Source organism: Takifugu flavidus, chromosome 6 (assembly GCF_003711565.1).
Source record: "Takifugu flavidus isolate HTHZ2018 chromosome 6, ASM371156v2, whole genome shotgun sequence".
In the NCBI taxonomy this organism is placed as follows: Eukaryota; Metazoa; Chordata; class Actinopteri; order Tetraodontiformes; family Tetraodontidae; genus Takifugu; species Takifugu flavidus.
In genome coordinates, this window is record NC_079525.1 from 11836661 (window position 1) to 11854184 (window position 17524).

Sequence of the window (17524 nt, forward strand, 5' to 3'; positions counted from 1 at the left end):
TTTTGTGTTTGAACTGTGGTTTTATTTTTAATTCCAGCTCTACAGAAACCTGTAAAAAGCCCAAAGCAGCTGGGATTCCAAAATTAGACTAAACCTTTTATGTACATTTCTCCTGGAGTGTCTTTTGCGACTTTCGTGATTGTTTAAAAGAAGCCGTGTTGCTGTGCGGCTACACCTGTCGAGCAGGTTGGATTGGATAATCCTTGCAGGTGGGGGTTTAAGACGTCAACACAATGACGAGACAGGAAGCTGAGATTGAACAGGAATGTGAGCGTTGAAGAGTGGCAGCAGGAAGCTCACAGCTCGACAGTTGCTTCCACACACTTGTGGGAATTATTGCTGCCCTTATGACAAGGTAAGATGTTAATTCCTCTAAAAACGGGGGGGGGGGGTCGGCTCATGGAGGAGTCGCCGCGCCTCCCTTTTTCAATATTTAGATTGTAGATCACCTGCACCATTGTTGGTCTCCGTGGCGCCATCAAGAGTTAGTGTTACCATTAAAATGACAGCTGTGGAGTGAATCCACATGGAGACACTTGTGACAGGTTTATCAGAGCTTACCTGACTCGTTACAAGTCCAGGTCGGTCTGAGTTTTGTCCCCATAATATGAAATGCAGGTTTATCTGCAGAGGGATGTTTTAAAATATAACAATTAGTTGTGGCTAAGCAACTTCTGGGTCATTTCAAGCACAGATGTGTTTGGTTCTGCTTAGAAACGACCTCCTCTCACTCTGGCTTCTGTTCCTTCAAATATCAGCAGACCAGAACAAGTCAGGGCGGTAGTGGCTGATTCTAAACGTGAACGTCTCTAATCGTTGAATCTGAGCCGAGGCAGGATTGGAGGCATGTTGAGCCCTGGGGAGGAAGCGTAGAGGACATCTTAACCTCTGCATTCACGCAGGTGCGGGACGCACCGCTGCCCGTAAACGTCCTGCACACTTCCTGTACCTGCATGATTCACAGCCCACAGACTTTTTCCATGTTTTTTTTCTTTTATTCCTTTTTATCCTCACTGACAATCACCAGATTAAGGCGATAATGAATTTATCAAAATTAAGTCACATTGCTGGAATAGTTTCAAGGGGCGAAACAGACAGATTTTATCCCACGTTTGAGAGGATTAATGGAAATTGTGATCGTTCTAGTAATTACTTCAAATAAAATGTTAAATCTTATTAAATGGCAAGTTAATATTCAAAGATTTGTATATATTTCTTTTAATTTAATATGTGGGCCACATACAATATTGAGCTTTGTGAGTTAGTCTGGGGGACGTTGTTATTAATGAGTTTGAAAATCTATGCAGGTTCAGTAATTTGATCTATTCAGTTATTTTTATTAAACAGTTCGTTTAAATGACTGTTGTTCAGTTGGCTTAAATACACTCTCCTTTTACTTGTGACAGAAAAATTGAAATAGTCTGGACAGAAATCCACCACTTACCGCGAACATGTGAGAATAGGAGAATACAGCCTGCTGGTGTTAAAATGATCTTCTGGGTTGTCAAAGTAGCAACAATAATGCTAATGGAGAGGATGAACAGTAGAGGGGGAATTGCCCTGCGGGTTGTTTTTATTCACTAATGGATTTCTTCATTTTTACTCTTTGAAGTGAACTTGCTGACGTGTTAGACAGATGGAATCTAAATGTTCCCACCAGGCCAGAATTTCCTGATCTTGTGAAAAGACTGTTTGTCATTCCCGGTTCTCATGTCAACACCATCACGGGCACGCACTCACATTTTCGCAGCGCCCTGCAGAAGAGAGGAACCCCCAGAGATTTCTACTCGGAGTAAATCTCAAAGCTCTATTAAATCAACCCAAACGAGGTTGGAGAACAAAGAAAAGAGCACCACCACCACCAGAGTCTTAAACTGGGTGGATCCACAAGATCAGGAAGCAGATTCTGGAAGCAGAGGCCACCTGATGACTTCCACAGATGGGTGATGATCCTAAACACACCTTAACGTCCACGATGGGCTCTATTTAAACATCCTTACAAAGTGAGACGGGTTTTGAGCTCTTGGCTGTTGGCTCAGCTGCCATTTTGAGCCTGGTTGCAGCACCTGTTGAGGTTGAGGTCAGATCTAGATCTAGAGATCCCCTCCTTTCCACTCCCACAGCGCTCCACGCCTGCTCTTCCCAGTGAGGGAGACGTGAGGCTTCATAAAGGTGTGTGTGTGTGGCTCATCGCCCTCTTTGTGTTTTCAGTAATGGCGCTGGCTGGAGCATTTCTGTGTGAGGATCAGTTCACGTGTTCCATCTGTCTCGAGGTCTTCGAGAACCCCGTCTCGACTCCATGTGGACACAGCTTCTGTCAGAGGTGCATCTCGTCCTACTGGGACGGAGGACGAGGGGGCAACCGTGTTTATTTCTGTCCCATTTGCAAGGAGTCCTTCCGCAAACGTCCAGAGCTTCACATCAACCGCACCTTGAAGGAAATCACCGAGCAGTTCAAGCACATCGCGTCCGCCGGGAGTCCGGAGGAAGGAGGGGACGGTGGAGGGCTCGGAAGAGGGTCGGGGAAGGATCCTGTCTCCCAGTCTCACCTGACTCTGACGCAGAGGCCAGGGGAGATGCCCGAGAGCGTCATCGCCGAGATGATGACGCGTTTTCAAAGAATGCCTCCGCCAGCAGGGCCTCACGCTCCAGGAAGTGTCCAGCATCCAGAGAGTCCAGTTGCTGACCCACCACCCTACCACACACCACCTCCACGCCGGTACACATTACTGTCTTCCTTCCAGGCCCGGTTCACGTTCACGGGGGGGAGTGTTTATCACGAATGTTCACTTTTGTCAGGTACACTCTGAGCGGTCCGAGCAGCTCGTCCCCTCCTCTGCCTTTGTGTCCCGTCCACCTGAGAGGCCTGGAGTTCTTCTGTCGCACTGACAACATCTGCATCTGCAGCACATGTGTGGACAAAGCAGATCACCGGGGACACAACATCACCCCCGCCAAGAGGGAGTGGCAGATCAGAAAGGTGCGTCCCTCTCGCTTTGGACCTCAAGGTCGCCAGAAGACAACCATCTTGTTGGGGTTAAATATAGGAAAGTGTTTTAAATGAGTGAGTGGCACCATTCGTCTGCAGGAAGTGGTCAATCTGTCCCACCAGGAAGACAACTCTGGGAAATGGGGTCCCAGAGGACAGCAGGTGTACGGAATACGGGCCTGACAGGACTGGGTTGATGAGCACTAGTCTCTGGTGTCTCTTGGACATTTTAATACAATGATATAAAATACATGCAGAGCTTATAAATGCAATCATGTTGTCTTAAATTTGGTTAAAAATGGTTATTTGCCACATAAGGAAGCTGCACATCAGACGCGTCATTCCAGATGTTGCCTGACAGCTGCGTGTCCATTTCCATTGTTAGAATAAGCGTCTTTGTCTCTCTCCTCAAGTCCCAGTTGGGTATTTCTGAGACGGAGCTGAGGGATCTCCTCAGCGAGAGGGAGAAGAAGGTGGAGGAAATACAAGAATCCTTAGAGGAGATACAGGTGAACCTTGTTGTACATCAACATACACATAATAATAACGTACTCTGGGAATAAGGGAACCATTTTTTTGCGGGCGGTTGGTGTCTCCTTTAGGCTGTGGCTGAAAGCCAGACAGATGGAGCCGTGGGCGTCTTCTCCAAGTTCATCTCAAGCGTGGAGCGCTGTCAGGCAGACGTCCTGGAGGTACGCGAATCATCTCAACACAGCGGAAAAGCACTCAATTACTCTTCATATGCTTTGTTGTCGAGGGCATTATTATCAAATTGACCAAAATAGACGCAGCCAGGTTCGAATCTACCAGACCCTGAAGAACGCGCGGCCTCGCTGTCTCCACAGGTGATCGAGCTGAGTCGGCGTGCGGCTGAGCACAGAGCTCAGAGCCTCCTGAAGGAGCTGGAGGAGGAGATAAGTGAGCTGAAGAACAGGAGCGCGGCCCTGAGCCTGCTGACTCGGTCTGAGGACTACGTGCACTTTCTCAAGGTGTCGAAACGCTGTCATGACGTTGATCTGTCCGGGGGACGACCGCGTTCCCTCTTTCATCTCGTATAAAATGAAAACGTCTCATTTATCAACCTACAACAGCCTCCATATCATTGAGGCTCTTTTCCCAGACTGTAAGTCTACGTACTTTACGTCTTGCAGACATTTCCTGGCCTGTCCACACACCCGCCGACAAAGGACTGGACTGGAGCGTGCGTGGAGTCCGAACTGACCTCAGGGGCCGCTCTCAGGACCGTCGGTCAGGTTATGGAGCAGATGCAGGAAGAGATGCAGAAACTGCCGGAAAGCTGTACGTCCTGTCACATTTTGAAGCAAACGTCAGTCGCACCGGCGTCCTCGGTTCAGCCGATTTCTCCTCTCTCGTGAACAGGTCAGCGGATCCTGTCGGACAAATCTGCGCCCAGGACGAACCCAAGTAAGCGCGTGATGAGTCGTGGCTGGAGGTGAAATGATCCAACTCTTGCGTCCGTGGGCGATACGTAACCATAGGTAACTGTGATCTTTGGTGTTTGCAGAAACCAGGAGGGTTCAGGAATATGCAGGTATGGTTCTCAGCCTCCCTGGTGTCTATCCGGCTGTAAGAAAAAGTCCCGGAACCTTTGGGAATTTCATGGCTTTCAAACTCTCTCTGCCTGTCAGCCGATATCACTTTGGACCCCTACACGGCCCATCCTCGCCTCCTCATCTCACCGGACGGTAAGCAGGTGTTCTGTGGCGAGCGGCACCAGCAGATCCCCGACAACCCAGAACGTTTTGATCGGGTGGTGTGTGTGCTGGCCCACCAGGGCTTCAGCTCGGGGCGCCATTACTGGGAGGTAGGTGGGAGGTCAGTGCTCGGGGGTGGAGTCAAATAGATGGGGAGCAGAACTATTCCACTCACAGGTGCTGCTTCCAGGTGGACGTTGGGGGGAAGTCCGATTGGGACCTGGGAGTGGCGAGCAGATCCGTCAACAGGAAGGGCAAGATCACCGTAAGCCCCGCCCACGGCTACTGGTTCCTCAGTCTGCGCGATCAGACTGAATACGCCTTCCGAACCGAGCCGTCGACCAGCCTGACGGTCAGCATCAGACCGTCCCGAGTTGGGATCTACGTGGACTTTGAGAAGGGGGTGGTGTCCTTCTACAACGTGGAGGCCAGACTTCTCATCTACACCTTCACAGATACTTTTCCTGACACCATCTATCCATTCTTCAGCCCCTGCACCAATAAATCGGGAAGGAACGAGGCGCCGCTGATCATCCGTCCTGTTGCAAACACAGAATGACGTGAGTCACACGCCGCACGTTGCCTGACTGATAGTTCCTCTGAACCGGTTTTACACCGGCTGGATCTTTTTTCTAATATTTGGAACAAGTTTTTAGCTGTTTAGCAATTTCTCCTCTGAGGACGGGGGGAGGTTCAAAGACTGAACCGGACAAATATGTACATCAAACAAGACAGAAACATGAAATGAACCAATTTTAACAGCATTTTTAAACATATTGAAGTGATATGTGAGATAACGGCCCGTATTTTCAAACCGGACCATAACCTTTGACCTTCTGGTTCAAATGAATGAGTCATAACATAATGTCAACAGCTCGTTTTGTTATAGTGACAGCAGGAAGCTGCTGTTATTGAATAGAAGCAAAAAATCATTTTCATTATTTCAGGATCAGTATTAGCATCTACTAAAATGCTGCCAAGCCATGTTTTGAACCGTCGATGCTGTATGAACTTAAACAAGTGCATTATTTCTACATGATTACGATTGCAGGAGTCTTATGTTTAGCTTGAAAAAGGAAAGAATGTTAATAGAAGTCTCCATTGGTAGGTGGCCAGCAAGAGCCTATGCATGATGCTGTGTGAAGCTGCAGCTGGAAATAAGTTTTTGTGTTTGTTTTAAAATTAAGGATCATTTATGCGCCATATGGCCATGTTAGGGAAAATTAAATCCAAACCAATCCTGTGTATGAGGAGCTTTAGTCTTTTTGTTTGAAATGATTCCTCTCACCCAGTGATCATATTTTCTCTTATTACAATTTCAGAATTAATTTTCATTGAAGCTTTCAGTTGCCTGTTATTACAAAATACATTCTGCAACATGTCAACTTTGTCATCATCATCAACTTTTTCATCAAATCATGAAGCTGTAAAAAACGAATTTATTCATTTACTTTTCCCTGTGCTTTCATTTTTGTTACCCATTTTATCTTCCCGAATTATAGTTTTTATGACATTTTTAATATATTGATAAAATGAGTAGCTTACTTGGATGCAGTAAAATACGTTTCTCTGGCGGCCTCTGGTGGTTACCATCGAGATTACAGGCTCTCCCGCGCCCCGAAGGCTGTGTGTTGTGCTATAATCGGAGGCGTCCATGATTCAGTTAAACTTTATTTACGCCGAGCTTGAGCCTCGTACGAGCGAGCAACAGCAGCAGGAAACCATGTGTGTGTGGTCGAAAATTTAACCAGCGGTAAGTGTAATTACTCTAAACGGACAGAAGATGGCGCCATTATAACCTGTGGACGAAAAAGGCGAATTTCGTTGTTACAATCTGACGCAGGAAGTCTTTTGTCATATCACGACTTTATTTTCCAAATCTCTTCAGCAACAAACTGGTAACATTAACACAAACAAATCAACACAAATTAGACCACAATAACCCAAATGGTCACAGTTATTCCCCAAAGTCAGTTTAAAATGATGGGGGAAAAGACCACTCAGCAATGTGACAACCCAGCACACCTTCATAAACACTCATTAATTTAAAATTAAAAACAGCTTTTCTGTTACTTTAAAGGGAATGTGCCACCTGCATTTTCCTCATTTAATCTTCCACTTGCTTTACTGTTAACAGAAGGTTTGACCTGTTTATGAGTTTATTGCACTAGTCTAAGAGTAAGAACAGGCCCACAAGAGAAAAAAAACCTGCAAGAATCAGTTTGACATCGGAAAAAAGACTCAAGTTATCCTGTAAGTAGTTTTTCACTGTACCGTTTGCTGATATACACATACTGCAGAATGTCCAATAAATATACACACCTACATCACATGTCCTCATCATACAAGTTACTGAATATTTGACATGTGAAGGACACACACACACACACACACACACACACACACCTTGTGCTGCCAACTTGAGTGCAAAAATAGACTTTACATGACAACTTAAGCAACAGCTTGTCAGTCTTCCATACACATCAAAATTTGGCTGCTATAAAAGGGGAGAGTGTAAATCTTTAAATCTTATTTTCAAAAACGTATAAACTGCAGCTGAAGTCCAAACCTGTGAGGGTGTCGGTCCAGATCCCACAGCAGCTCCTCACAATCCCAGAACTTTAATACCTGTGGGCAGGACTTCACTGGAAATGTGTCCGTTTTGGTCCCAGATTTAACCGATGTTAAAATGAACACATCTTTAAACGCTGAAAGTGGGATGTTTTTTCTGATTTTACTGCAATCGTAACACCACCGAATAGCAGTGATGGAAATAAATGAACGTTTGCTGTGTTTAAATGGAGAAATTGTTTAAATAAATTACACAAGTAGATAACAGAAGCAGATGCGGACACTAGTTCCAAATCAAACAAAAAGGTCAAGCAGCCACTGGCGGGTTTGATAAGTGGAAAGGAACAGAAGAGCTGCCACACAAAAGAGAGGAGGACAGAGGCTAAAGCAGCGGCTCACAGATGGAAATCCACCCTCTTCAGCTGTAATAACTCATTTACATGTACGTTCCTGTCTGTTTTCCTCCCCTTCCCTCCTTCTTCACCCATCTGTCCATCATTGTTACACAGGCTGCTTAAATCAAGTTGTTTTTGTACGGTTGTTTCACTACGTCACTTCTCATTTTCACCGCTCTTCCGTTTGCATTCATGCTCCAAGCGATCCGAACCAGGGTTCGTTTGCTCGTTTGGTCCGCGCCAGAGTTCAGATGAGCTGGGTTTGGGTCCTTGGCGCAACCTACTGACGACAGCAGCGACCCCAGAACACCTGAAGGGTGGCCGGTGATGAGGCTCCGCGCTCGGGACCTTGTTCTCCGCACCACCCCCGGCTGAAGCTAGACCCAGATCTTCAGTCTTAACTAATCAACCTTGTCACGGCACCAGAACCGTCCTAGGACACATATGTTTGGGCTTCTGGCAGCGACTGGCCCGTCTCGTGTGGCAACGAGAGTCCCGCCCCTCCGAGGCCGTTTGTCCCGCGGCAGAGCAGGACTCTGACGGACGGCGGGGCGGTGGTGGGCGTGGAGCTGCTGCTGCCGGATATGGGGCCGTTCAGGTTGCGATAGGACCGCCGACACAGCAAGGACGCCCTCTGACGTTGGGCGGGCACGGCGGCAGAACCGCGGAGGCACACCGAGGGGAAATTCAGACCAACCAGGCAGCAGCTGGGACAGGACACCACGTCGTCCTGCTCGGATGTGCCGCCGGGGTCTGATGTCATAAAGTGGCCTTCGCTGTAACTGTTGGACGCGCCCCCCCCGCCGCAGCGCCGGCCCATCATGGCGGCCAAGCGGTTGTTGTTGTCCAGTCGCGGTAGCGGAGGCAGCAACGGCGGGCCGCTGAAGACGGGAAGTGTCCAGCCATTGGTTTGGAAAGCGGAGGAGGAAGTGGCGCTGGGTTTGTCACATATGGACTCTATGGGAGACTTGGTGCAGTCCATAGGTTCAGTCAGGCGCACGCTTGCCTCCTCCTCTTCCTCTAAGCGTTCCAGAGACAACGTCCCTAACTCCAGAAGGCCCGAGTCGTCTTCCAGGGTAACTTCCTTTCGTGTCGACTTGCTCCCCTCGGCTTCGTCTCCCGGCAGAATTCCGTTTTTAACCCTTTCCTCGTCTCTCCCGTTGTCACCTTCCACCCATGCGCCCGTTCTTCTAACACCACCTTCCTCCAGCTCCAGACCGTCCACCTCCCTGGACAAGGATAGGCTCCTACCCAGCTCCGGTGTACAGGGGAGGGACTGGCATCTCCTTGGCAACGACCTGCAGAGGTGTTGGGGGGCGCACGGGTCCCGAAGCGCCGGCAGGGTGAAGGTCAATGAGATGACCGACTTGCTGGGCGTGTCCAAGAGCTTACAGCGCCCCCCGTTCAGGTCTTGCCTGAGAGAGAACGGGTTGACCCGGGCTGGGGTTCCGTGGTGGGGGGAAGTAAAGCCCGCTGGCCGCAGCACGTCCGACTGACTCCTCGCCAGGCCTTGTGACTGGTGGTTGCGGTTGCCTGGGTAACAAGGAGAGCTGCGGCGCCGGTACGGGCTGACGTCCACTTCTGGGGTCTCTGGACCAGGAAGAGACGGACGTTGTGAGTGAATGTGGGAGCTAAAAGACCTGCGAAACAGCCTTCAGGACGCGTCTTTTCTGGTCCGCTCACACAAAACTTGGATTTTACACATCGTTAAAACACATGCAGATAAAAGATCAAAATAAATTCGATGAAAACAAGCGCTAAGAGATCAAAGCAGTCCCAGTTTGTCATCTGTTATTTTCCTTCAAAGAAACCAAGTTTTACCGAGTGCAGCTGGCTTCTCTTCCCCCTCGTTCATGGCTTCCAATTCCACGACGATGTCGGCGAAGCAGGGCCGCTTCTCCGCGCTCATCTGAAATCAGGGATGATGGCGTCACGTACGCGCGGCGGCCACACCACACATCCTCTCCCACCACAAGCGACGCGTGCTTACGTTACAGCAGCTGACGGCCAGGTTGAACAACGCGGCCGGGCAATCGCCCACCATCCTGGCAAACGCGTCCACGTGCAGACCGAAGTCCTGAAATCACAAGCGACGCCCTGAAAACAGCTGCTCGTGCAAGCGCAATAGGAAAAAAAAAAAAACACCACCCACCTCCGTCCGGGGTAAGATGTCTGGGTCGGCCTCGATCCGAGCGATGATCTCGCACAGGATGATGCCGTACGCAAAAACGTCCACCTGAGTGGGAGACCAAGGTCCAACATCTCAACCACTGACATCACAGCAGCAGACTGGATCACAAACACAGAATCCTGAGCCTGATCTGAGTTTTACGTAAAAAAAAGCAACTGGACTTGTGAGGTCATCGGACCCACGTGTTCCGTTTGATCCCTCGTTTCATAGATTTACCTTCTCGTTGTACAGCTCCCCTCTCAGAACTTCAGGAGCCATCCAGTAGGGGGAGCCCACGATGGCTAAAGGCTGTTTGCCAGCGTCGTCACTGTAATTACAGCAGCGTAGCTTTAGCTGTAGCGTACGAACCACCACGGAACAACTTCCCCTTTGCTCAATAGCTGAATAAAGACCATAAAACAACCGCACAAGCCTCATGAGCCTCATCAAGCCTGAGCAGCCGGCAGTGTTCTCTGGCTGGGTGACATCAGAATGACATCAGGGCCGGTCAATGTAGCTCTTTCATGGGGGGGGGGGGGGGTTGGCTGCGAGAGGACGGAACGTTTCATCACACTGACCTGTAATCGGGGATCTTCTCAGCCAGGCCAAAGTCGCCCACCACGGCGGTGAAGGTGCCATTTTCACAGCGTACCAGACAGTTCTGCACGGAGAAGTTCCAATCAGAACACGTCTACGGGCGTTACGGACGCGTGCGCGCACGTTCACAGCTTAAAGACGACGGACTGTTGATGTTAATGAGCCTTAGTGTCAACGCACGCCAAACGCATCAAACCAGCCTATTTTTCAGTCGATCGTTCACACGTCGGGCTGAATCTTGGTTCTTAGTGCAGTAACGTCAACACTGCACCTTGGAGGTGAGGTCTCGGTGAAAGACGCCCTTGCTGTGCAGGTAGTGAAGCCCTCGGGCAATGTCCAGGGACAGACGAATTCTGGCGCTCCACGACAGGTAGAGGTCACTGTCCAACAGCTGCTCCAGGTTTCCTCCATTTATGTACTGCAAAAACAGGAAGATTGGCAGACATGAAGGGGGGAAAAACTCTTTTCTGTACTTCAGAACTAACAATGGTGAGTTTAAATGCTTTATTTTTCTATATAGGTTTTTATGGTACCTCTGTCAGAGCATGTAATTGGCCTTCGTGAACGCAAACGCCAAGAAACCTAACGAGAAGGATGGATTTATGAAAACAACCCTTTTTTAGAGACGTGTACTTTTCTTCTTTTTTAATTATTGGTGCTCTTGTTTTGGAACATATGCAGAAATCTACCGTAGTATGTTGGGGTGGCACAGCCTGTTCATTAGCTGCACTTCTCGTAGCATGTTGGCTTTGTTGCTGGCCAGGGTGTTCATTTTAAGGGCCATCACCTGCCCTGTGATCCGATGCTGCACCTGAAATATGACCAGAGGAGTCAGAGTCCAACAAAGTGACAGCACAATCAAAGATAAATGGCACTGAAGACAGGAACGGCTACTCAACAGATATTGGCAGTGCAATCCAACCTAGCATAACATGCTATAGCTGCTGCATTTACCTTGTTGGTCAATGAGAAAACAAAGCAGTGGTGAAAGCAAAAGAATCTGTTTGAAAGCCAGCTGTTCTTATATAGAAAATGTTTAGGATTTATATTCATAAATTTAATCAGCTTTATAAGAGAAATCAAGTAAGAATAGTCCTTATTGATCACTGCATAGGTAGAAATTAACACATGCTAACTTACTATTCTCAGCTTGATGGTACTAGCAGCTAGCCTGGACTTTCCACTTTAATGAACTGTTGCTCGTATTACTGCAACTCTTTCCAATTGTTGTTTATTGACCTCAGACTGAGCTGTTTTATATTGTTTAAACGATGTCTGGGATTAGCGTGATCGGTGAAGAATGGCAGTATATCAGCTATTGGGAGGGAGGTCATGCGTGACTGAAGAAGTCACTGGTAAATTGTGTCTGCAGCCAGTGTCTGAACCCACAAGCGCACGCAGCCGTGTCTGTGACTGTGTCTGTGTGTAATAATAGTGCATCACTAATAGGCTTTTGTGGATTTCCCATCACTCCCCCTGATCTGCACAAATCCAATGGGCCATTACTGAATCCTGACCCAGCAGCCTACAGCAGACACACACCACTGAGTTCCACTGGGCCAAAACTGCCTCACAGCAAGAAAAAAAAATCAAAAACCCCTCAAGCATATATATTAAATACAGCCGGCGTGTGCTGCTGTGTTGCAACTGTTCCACACAAAAAGAGCAGCACAGAGGAGACGAGGTGAGAAGACATCATCACTGAACTCCTGCCATAACCTTGACATAAAGACAAGGGCAGGGGAGGGGGGCTGCAGCACCCCCTGCTGTCAGGAGGTGGCACAGTTAAATATTTTTTATTAAAAAAAAGACATTTTTATGTATCAGTGAAGATGAAACAAGTCTTGAAATGAGCCCCACATAGAGAAGAGAACAACATTTACCCCTCTTCTTATTATTTGAAGGTTAAAATGAACCACGGAAGCTGCTGCCGTCGTCGCCGGCAACCATCACTTACCTTGAAGACCTCCGAGAAGAAGCCCGAACCGATCTTTTCGCAGAAGAAGTCGTCGATGCGCGCCAGGCTGGACACGGCGCTCCTGAGGGCCCGGTACGAAGACGGGCGCATCCTGTTGGGCGCGTGAATGCTGTGGAGCGGCGGCTCCTCCAGCCCGTCCTCTGGATCACAGAAGGAACACTCTGTGTGGAAGTCCATGTTGCTCGTGTGCCCCCCGCCCCCCCAAGAACAGAAGATATCTTGTTAGTATGAACTAGTCCTGAGGGACAACGCCGTGGCGCTTCCCACCGCCATCGTGTCAGGAAGGACCGAAACAGCTCCAGTGACTTATGGAGGCGAGGATCTTTCACGGCTTCGCTTGAGGAGCAGAATAAACGGCGACTTGGTCCAGGTGCCAGTGCAAACCTTCTGAGGTCATCTGCACCGTTCATGTGAGCTCCTGGGCAGCCTGGCGGATGCTCCGGAGTCCATGGCTGCTCGTCTCCGTCATCCCCTCAGTCGAAGCGGCCCAGAATGGAGATTCTACCGCACAAGGGGCCCGGAGCCCGGCGTCCACATGCTGCTCCCTGAGAACGTGTAGGCACAAACAGGAACACGCATGAATGGGACAATCTGCCCACGGTGCAGCGAGGACCGACACAACAGACCCTCCGACGCGGATACGTGCGCGGCTAGCATCCCCGGGGATAAACTCCCACCTCCGCTCAACCAGGCTTACAAATGCACCACGACACGATTAACCCCTCCGACGTTCCTTCTATTATTATTTCATTTCATTTCGTTTAAGAAAAATGGCAAATTGACCGTCAATTTAATCCCCACGCTAAGGTTTCTGCGGCTAACAGGACCCGCTGCTACCCACCGCGGCTATCAGCGACGGAGGCCGGACGCTTTACCTCACGTCGGTCCGAGTCGATGAAACCCTCCGGGCGCCGGGAGAGGAAGCAGAAGAGCGGCCGCAGTTTGTGCTCCACAAGGCCGCTCCTAAAGGCGACAACAGCGATGAATTCTCCCAGAATCGAGATGGTCAGAAGCGGAAGTAACTTCCCGCTGTGCCCCCCCCTCTCGCGCTCTCTCTCTCTCGCTCCCCTTCTGAGCGCACGCGCGCTCCGCCAAGCACGTACGCTCACGCACAAGCCAAGGTGTTTATAGTTTATAAATACGTAACTTGTGCATTATTACAAGTTGATGAATACGACAATAATACGTGGAACGCTGGGTGGTTTCAATGGGTTTGTTTTGGTGTTTTTTGATCAACGACGACAGTTTTGAACCTTGTTTTCGCCCTAATTCTTGGTATTTTTGACCTGAACTATCCGAGAATAAAACAACGCAAGATACAACGCACATATATACATATATCACAAGCCCGGCGATGACATCAATGTGGCATCACGACAATACCACCATTTATAACACAGAATTGTGTCACATCAGATTAAATTGTGATTAAATTACAATTGTGACAGCTGGAAATATTGGGTCAGATGACGTCAAATCTTTTTCTATCTGCTAACTAACCCATAAGTGCAGGGTTTGTGTTTGCGCGTAATTAACGCCAGGAATGAATCTGAAGGTAAAAGAGACACAATTAAAAGGCAGGGACTTCCTGAGCGATGGTTGATTGTGAAATTGAGAAATTACTGTTTTTCTTTGTTCATGTGGGAATAAACAAAAACCACCGGTTGACCCGCACATCCCAATCCGACCCTGTCCTGTGCGAAGGTCCCTCGGCTGACCTCAACGCGGAAGTGGAAAATTCCAACCTTCACAATTAAAGCACAGGTGTCGATGTATGCGATCATTCCCGAGGTAAGAACCCACGTAACTAAAAATATATAAATTTACATCCTTCTGCATGAGTGAAATGGTATGGATGTTTTCATTAAACGCAATTATTGTGGTATAGGGTATGACACTTATTTCTTAAAACCTTTATTTTGCATCGGGACGTTGTATTTCCGGTTGCCCGATCAGCGACATAGCACTGGCTGTTAGCGCTACTGGGTCTTTTTCAGGGTCAAATTTCTATTCATTTCGCTGATAGACGGTTTAAAATGGCTCTACTGACGCCGTTGTTCGCTTTCTTGTACCACCTGCCGCAGGTGTACAAATGGCTACTGAAGCCGTACTATGTAGCATCGCTGTTTATGTCGATAGCCTTTCTAGCCGTCCGGAAGACGCCTGGCATCTGCGAACATTTGTCCACACAGCGAGAGGACGGCAACCCCTGTGACTTTGACTGGGTCTGTATGGGGGGGAAAGAGTCCTAAACTGTCCGTGAGTCCGCTAGTTTAGCTGGGCAATGCGTGGACAAACGGTCGAGGGAGAGAATACATGCCAGATCACTGTCAAATTAGAAGCTGCCTGGACCAGGATGGCCCAGAGATTGAGCCCAAACCTGCATTTTTGGAGTAGTCATTCATTCTGCAGCTCCAGTTTTTGTTCTAGCTAAGCTAATGTTTAGATAGAACAGGATCAGAAAACCTTTAGCATCAGTTTGGTTCTGTTGTCACGGGCTGCAGAAACCTGATCCTTTGACCACCTCATCTCCATCGACCTGCTCAAGGTTTCCTCCTGTTAAAAGGGAGCTTTTCGTGCCACTGTTGCTAGTACCATGTCTAATCAGTGTTTATGATGCTATTTGTGTCCACAGAGAGAGGTGGAGATCCTCATGTTCCTCAGTGCCATCGTCATGATGAAGAATAGACGTGCAAGTGAGTCCCGATTTTCCCTCAGCAGCAGCGTGATTTTTATAGATTGGTTTATTCCTGATCTACAGTAGGAACAAATAAAAACTTACTGTTCAATCCATTGGCAGTTCTATGGATTGCCTGATGCGTGGTTATTCTCTGGAGTAATTTAAGGACCTCTCTTGTTTTGTTCCTGACAGTCACTGTGGAGCAGCACGTGGGCAACATCATCCTGTTTAGCAAAGTGGCCAATGTCATTCTGTTCTTCAGACTGGATATCAGGATGGGACTGCTGTACTTGACGCTGTGCATAGGTCAGCCAACACACAAATATCACCAAATACGTTTTTGCCTGGGGAAATGAGGTTTGTATTTAATATGGGCAGCATGCTTGTGCTTAGACTTCTTTTTTCCCCTCAGTGTTTCTGATGACCTGCAAGCCTCCGCTCTACATGGGACCAGAGTATATCAAATACTTCAGTGACAAAACCATCGATGTGAGTATGTGCTGGAGTGGCGCCTTGTCCAGGGTCCAAGGTTGAGTCCTTTACCATCATTGTTTCCGTGTACAGGACGAGCTGGAGAGGGACAATCGTGTGACGTGGATCGTTGAATTCTTTGCCAACTGGTCTCCAGAGTGTCAGTCCTTTGCTTCAGTCTATGCAGATCTCTCCCTGAAGTGAGACCGGGTTTGCCTCATCCTCCTCAATGTCGAAGGTCTGTCACCCACCCACTCACCCCATTTGCTGTCCCTCATAGGTATAACTGCACTGGCCTCAAGTTCGGCAAAGTGGACATTGGGCGATACGGAGAGGTTTCCAAAAAGTAAGACCCTTTTTTGCCTTTGTGGGTTAATTTGAGGAACTGAGGAGGAATCTGACTGTGTGAATCTGAATTCTACCCTGCAGGTACAAGGTTTCCACCTCTCCTTTGTCCAAACAGCTTCCCTCACTGGTGTTGTTCCAGGGAGGGAAAGAGGTGATGCGTCGCCCTCAGGTGGATAAGAAAGGTCGAGCTGTGTCCTGGAGCTTCACTGAGGTTGGTTGGATCAACACACATCAGGAGTCTTTCTGACGTTGTTGCACTTGCTCGCATTCACGCCGCCTGTCTAACACCTCCAGGAAAACATAATCCGGGAATTCAACTTGAACGAACTCTACCAGAAATCCAAAAAGCTCAACAAAAGCAAAGGCGATAAGGAGAGCCTGTCCCAGTTCCCACCTGTCCCCGAGGAGGAGGAGCCCAGCACAGCGGAAGAGTCTGAAACCAAGAAGGACAAATAGGACGGTCGCTGTCCCCCAGCTTGGACTTGTGAGTGGAAACACTCTTCCTTCCTCTGCTCCTCACGAGGTCACACGTGGCGTCACTGGGTGGGATCTTCTCGCTCCCGTCTTGGTAGAGTTTCAGCTTAATATTTGTTTTCCTGTCTGAGTCCATTTTTGCAACCGCCGTATCCACAGAGCAGAGACATCGGCGGGCTTGGTGATCAAAAAAAAAAGCTGTGAATGTGTTGAGCGACGTTTACTAATCAAATTACTCCGATTAACCGTTCATTCATCTAATGTTCTCTTAGAAGTCAGCGGCGTTCACGGCGCTGTTGAGTGTTTTTAAATTTTTGATGTTGATGCTTGTTTAACAGCAGCTGTTGTGTCACCGAAACAAACGAGAGCAGTTAATTTTGCAAAAGACAACAAGATTGGACATTTATACGTTCGTATGCATGTGTGCATGATCTGGCCTGTTAATTTGGACCTACTGTACCTTCATTCCATATTCCTATACAACATTCCATCAGGTTGGTTTGTCACTTTTTTTACTTTGTTTTTTTAATTCTTATTAATTATGACTTTAAAGTTTCTGTGCCATTCCTAGGGGGGGGGGGCTCCTGGCCTCCCTCTGCTGTGCTTGATCACTGGATTTATCTGTATTTGATGATTTCACACTGTCACTGATCCTTTCCTGTAGTCTGTTTGGTTTTATTGTCCAGCACAGCAACTGAGTGTTAATATTCAAGCATTTGATGCAGTGTCATATTAATATTTATTTTATAATCTCAATAGGTTGTTTTTTTTAAAGTGTAGAGATCAAACACTGCTGGCTAATCTGTTAGTTTACTGATTAAAGATTGATTCCAGTGTTGTGGATTGTCTTGTCATTGTCACCATGTTCTGGTGTTGAGCTGTCTGGTGCTCCTGGGGTTTGAACCCATGACCTTGTTTCTGTGAGGTAGTGGTTCTAACCACTTTACTGCCAGCCCACCACCACTCATGGCACCTCCAGGAGTTGGAACAAGTCCCTCGTCAGAGTTAATTTATGGATCTAAATTTGATCTGAAAGCACTACTGATCACACACAATAGAACTTAATGTGCGTTACGACCAGATTTGAAGTAGTTATTAAAAGGTATGAAACAATTGTGAAGAAAATATATGCTGAA

General features: G+C 48.0%; 3 protein-coding genes across 4 annotated transcripts; 2 read left to right on the plus strand and 1 right to left on the minus strand.

Moving 5' to 3' along the window:
• The first annotated feature begins 58 nt into the window (after positions 1-58).
• Positions 59-5957, plus strand: LOC130527888 (E3 ubiquitin-protein ligase TRIM39-like). Its single transcript, XM_057036726.1, has 11 exons — positions 59-355; positions 2212-2719; positions 2800-2980; positions 3403-3498; positions 3592-3681; positions 3835-3978; positions 4141-4288; positions 4370-4414; positions 4515-4541; positions 4639-4814; positions 4895-5957. Exons 2-11 carry the CDS (start codon positions 2214-2216, stop codon positions 5261-5263), a joined length of 1782 nt encoding a protein of 593 aa, XP_056892706.1. The 5' UTR covers positions 59-355; positions 2212-2213; the 3' UTR covers positions 5264-5957.
• Positions 5958-6551: 594 nt separating this feature from the next.
• On the minus strand, positions 6552-13500 carry LOC130527886 (dual specificity testis-specific protein kinase 2-like). 2 transcript variants are annotated; one of them, XM_057036721.1, is made up of 11 exons: positions 13291-13500; positions 12395-12960; positions 11127-11248; positions 10971-11019; positions 10709-10855; positions 10419-10501; positions 10078-10168; positions 9823-9906; positions 9661-9747; positions 9492-9579; positions 6552-9260 (listed from the first exon to the last, which is right to left on the minus strand). In XM_057036721.1, the coding sequence occupies exons 2-11, from the start codon at positions 12590-12592 to the stop codon at positions 8104-8106; spliced, it is 2106 nt and encodes a 701-aa protein (XP_056892701.1). In that variant the 5' UTR covers positions 12593-12960; positions 13291-13500; the 3' UTR covers positions 6552-8103. The 2 variants fall into 2 exon arrangements, with proteins under 2 accessions (XP_056892701.1, XP_056892702.1); XM_057036722.1 differs by having other exon boundaries at positions 13257-13481.
• Positions 13501-14339: 839 nt separating this feature from the next.
• Positions 14340-17226, plus strand: tmx2b (thioredoxin-related transmembrane protein 2b). The gene is made up of 8 exons (XM_057036757.1): positions 14340-14640; positions 15051-15111; positions 15288-15401; positions 15508-15584; positions 15660-15766; positions 15847-15912; positions 15996-16125; positions 16209-17226. Exons 1-8 carry the CDS (start codon positions 14452-14454, stop codon positions 16368-16370), a joined length of 906 nt encoding a protein of 301 aa, XP_056892737.1. The 5' UTR covers positions 14340-14451; the 3' UTR covers positions 16371-17226.
• Positions 17227-17524: the final 298 nt, after the last annotated feature.

Excerpts from the sequence above, each read along its gene's own strand:
- LOC130527888 (XM_057036726.1), top strand. The coding sequence starts at position 2,214 with ATGGCGCTGGCTGGAGCATTTCTGTGTGAGGATCAGTTCACGTGTTCC. Across the intron at positions 4,289-4,369 it reads GCAGAAACTGCCGGAAAGCT|GTCAGCGGATCCTGTCGGAC; the intron begins GTACGTCCTGTC and ends TCTCGTGAACAG. Across the intron at positions 4,815-4,894 it reads CGGGGCGCCATTACTGGGAG|GTGGACGTTGGGGGGAAGTC; the intron begins GTAGGTGGGAGG and ends TGCTGCTTCCAG.
- LOC130527886 (XM_057036721.1), bottom strand. The coding sequence starts at position 12,592 with ATGGACTTCCACACAGAGTGTTCCTTCTGTGATCCAGAGGACGGGCTG. Across the intron at positions 10,856-10,970 it reads AATTACATGCTCTGACAGAG|TACATAAATGGAGGAAACCT; the intron begins GTACCATAAAAA and ends CTGTTTTTGCAG. Across the intron at positions 9,580-9,660 it reads TGGCCGTCAGCTGCTGTAAC|ATGAGCGCGGAGAAGCGGCC; the intron begins GTAAGCACGCGT and ends CCCTGATTTCAG.
- tmx2b (XM_057036757.1), top strand. The coding sequence starts at position 14,452 with ATGGCTCTACTGACGCCGTTGTTCGCTTTCTTGTACCACCTGCCGCAG. Across the intron at positions 14,641-15,050 it reads ACCCCTGTGACTTTGACTGG|AGAGAGGTGGAGATCCTCAT; the intron begins GTCTGTATGGGG and ends TTGTGTCCACAG. Across the intron at positions 15,112-15,287 it reads GATGAAGAATAGACGTGCAA|TCACTGTGGAGCAGCACGTG; the intron begins GTGAGTCCCGAT and ends TGTTCCTGACAG.